Below are 2,865 nucleotides of genomic sequence, written 5' to 3'. Positions count from 1 at the left end.
ACAGTGAGGTCAATGGGAGTTTTGCAATTGACTTAAACAGAAAGATCAGGCATCGAGGAAATTTAAATAAATATGAATAGGTAAAAATAAATTCTATATTATAGCACAGAAGAAACTTTTCAATTATAAAGTATTTTTGCTACTTGTTTACCTATTTCAAAATGCCATTGAAAGCTGTAGTTAATACAGATATTTTGATATGTTCTATTATTTACTTCCTATTTACGTACACATTTTTAGTCTACTGATGGACATAATGTAACACTTTGGAATTACTGTACTCTCACTCATGTTGACTTTAATTCTCTTTTTCAGAAAGATTTAAAAAGTGAAGAGCTTGATCAACCAGTGCCACAGCATCACCATTGGTATACAAACGCAAACACTAAAAATTTCAGAGTAGTTAACAACAAAAGCACAACATGACTTCAGCGCTTCTTCAGAATGAAGAAACACAATATTGCTTTGAGAGTATTAATGGATCCTGCTATAAAACATCGTGGTCTTCTGGAATCCGCATAACTTTGTATGTTGTGCTTAGTTTTCTGACAGTTCTTACACTAGGTGGTAACCTAATGGTAATGATTACAATTACTTATTTCAAACAGCTTCACTCTCCTACAAATATTTTGCTCGCCTCCTTGGCATGTGCTGATTTTTGTTTGGGTCTGACGGTGCTGCCCTTCAGCAGTATAAGATCTGTGGAAACATGCTGGTATTTTGGGGAAACATTCTGTAGATTCCATAGTTCTTTAGAAGTATCTTTTTGTTTTTCATCAATATTTCACTTGTGTTTCATCTCTGTTGATCGCTACGTTGCTGTTACTGATCCGTTAATTTACCCTTTCAAGTTCACAGTGCCAGTTTCAGGCATGTGCATAGCTGTTGCCTGGATATTTTCATTAGTATTCAGTTTTTCGGTTGTCTTCACTGGGGCTAATGAGAAAGGGATACAAGAATTAGTAAACGTTCTCTCCTGTGTCGGGAGCTGTCAACTTCTTTTCAACAAAACGTGGGTGGTTGTAACCTCTCTCCTTTATCTAATACCTTTTTTTACAACAATAGCACTTTACAGCAAGATCTTTGCTGTGGCTAAACGACAAGCTAGAATGATTGAGATGATGAGCAACAACACCCAGTCGTCTGAAACTTGCAGTGACAGAGTTAGCAGAAGAGAGAGGAAAGCTGCTAAAACCATTGGTATTGCTGTGATTGCTTTCGTGGTATTCTGGACACCTTATTCTATAATTGTAATAATTGATGCTTTTTTTAACTTCATAACACCACCCCTTGTCTTTGATATTCTGCTTTGGTTCACTTATTCCAACTCTGCCGTTAACCCATTGATTTACTCTGTCTTTTATCCTTGGTTTCGAAAAGCAATGAAAGTGATTGTGAGCTGTAAAATGCTCCGGCTTGATTGTTCAACAATGAATTTATTTTCAAACTGAAAACCTGTCCGATCCTGGGTAGAGCTACTCATCTCACATTTCACAGTCATTCCCCTTTTCATAAAATCTGGCTGTGTAACTCATTTTCTGTATAAAATATTGTCATCTTGATTTTATACTTTGTATAACTTTTTATCATTGTGAAAATCTGGCTTAACTGTGGCACAGCAACTTTCTAAGGGCTTGTCTATATTTGAAACTTATTTTGGTTTATAGTAAGGTGTGAATTTAAAACTACCTATTCTGCAATATCAATTCCAGTAAATTTCCCATGTGGACAAACCCTAAGATATTTCCCACTGGCAGTAAGGGAGATGAATTACAAACACTTACTACAGAAGCTCTGGACAGGCCAGTTGTGAATGAGAAAGATTTGTTAGTTTTCAATATTCCTGTATAATAACAGTAAATGCTTATTATCTGGTTTACTAAATTTTAAGTGAAGAAGGAGCATGCCATTGACTTTACTCTGGCAGGCAAGTTAACTATCACATGAACAAACTGGGATAAACTTCTAAAAGTTTAATTTACAAATTCCAAAAATAACTTTTTGTAAAAATTCAATTTGCATGGCAGTTCTTCCCTGCCTGCTTTAGTCTGCATAGGGTCAAACTCTCCATCCTCCTGAGGGTTGAGTTTATTACCAAAAAAAAATAATAAATTTCAGTCCAAACATTCTCCCCAGGCTTGGTAGTTCTCAGATCTCTCCCTGTAGGAATTCTCTGTCCCAAGCCATACATCCCTCTGCCTAAAGAGCCATTCCTTTAGCCCCAGAGTGGAGTAAACAAGCCACACAGCAGTGAGATGGAGTCAGCAGAGATAAATTAGCATCTTCACAACAGAAAAACTGAGCCTCCTGCTTATATTGAAATCATTAATGAGAGCATGAGACATGATTTTATAAATGTCCAACTGACTCAAGGCTTTAACCAACTTCATCAGTGGCTTACAGCCTCTGCGAGAAAACATATTTGGCGACACATAGGAATAGGATGACGACTGACTTTTAGTATTCAGTTGAATAAATAATGTTTTATCTTAATATTAATCAAATATATAAAATAATGCCTCTGTTGGAAATAGAGTAGCTGTCCACTCCCTCTTCTCATGGCAGAGCCTTTTGACTGGGATAGGCAGGTAGCCCACTTCATCCTGCTCCTTTTGGAAGCAGCCACCTGTAGCCTCTTCACTGGTTCCTGCCCCTGTTACTCACAGAACACTTTTCTATTACTCCCCTGGTAAATCTTGCAAGATCCAGTGTTTGAAAAGTATGGTCCATTCTGAGACATAAATACTGGGAAAGCCCAGAGCTCAGAGAAATATCCATGGATCCACTGGCTATTCCCTTTATTTCAAAATGTTTGTGCTAGCTGAACAACAGACTTGATTTAACAGATATATAACAAGCAAAACC

The 2,865-nt window shown here is 37.0% G+C and overlaps 1 protein-coding gene across 1 annotated transcript; it reads left to right on the top strand.

Annotated features, from left to right (window-relative positions):
- The first annotated feature begins 422 nt into the window (after positions 1 to 422).
- LOC144262111 (trace amine-associated receptor 7a-like) lies at positions 423 to 1,451 on the top strand. Its single transcript, XM_077811747.1, has one exon. It carries the CDS (start codon positions 423 to 425, stop codon positions 1,449 to 1,451), a length of 1,029 nt encoding a protein of 342 aa, XP_077667873.1.
- The last annotated feature ends 1,414 nt before the right edge of the window (positions 1,452 to 2,865 follow it).

Source organism: Eretmochelys imbricata, chromosome 3 (genome assembly GCF_965152235.1).
Source record: "Eretmochelys imbricata isolate rEreImb1 chromosome 3, rEreImb1.hap1, whole genome shotgun sequence".
NCBI lineage: Eukaryota > Metazoa > Chordata > Testudines > Cheloniidae > Eretmochelys > Eretmochelys imbricata.
Note: the sequence above shows the minus strand (reverse complement) of the source record. Positions and strands in the feature narration are given on the sequence as shown.

Excerpts from the sequence above, each read along its gene's own strand:
- LOC144262111 (XM_077811747.1), top strand. The coding sequence starts at position 423 with ATGACTTCAGCGCTTCTTCAGAATGAAGAAACACAATATTGCTTTGAG.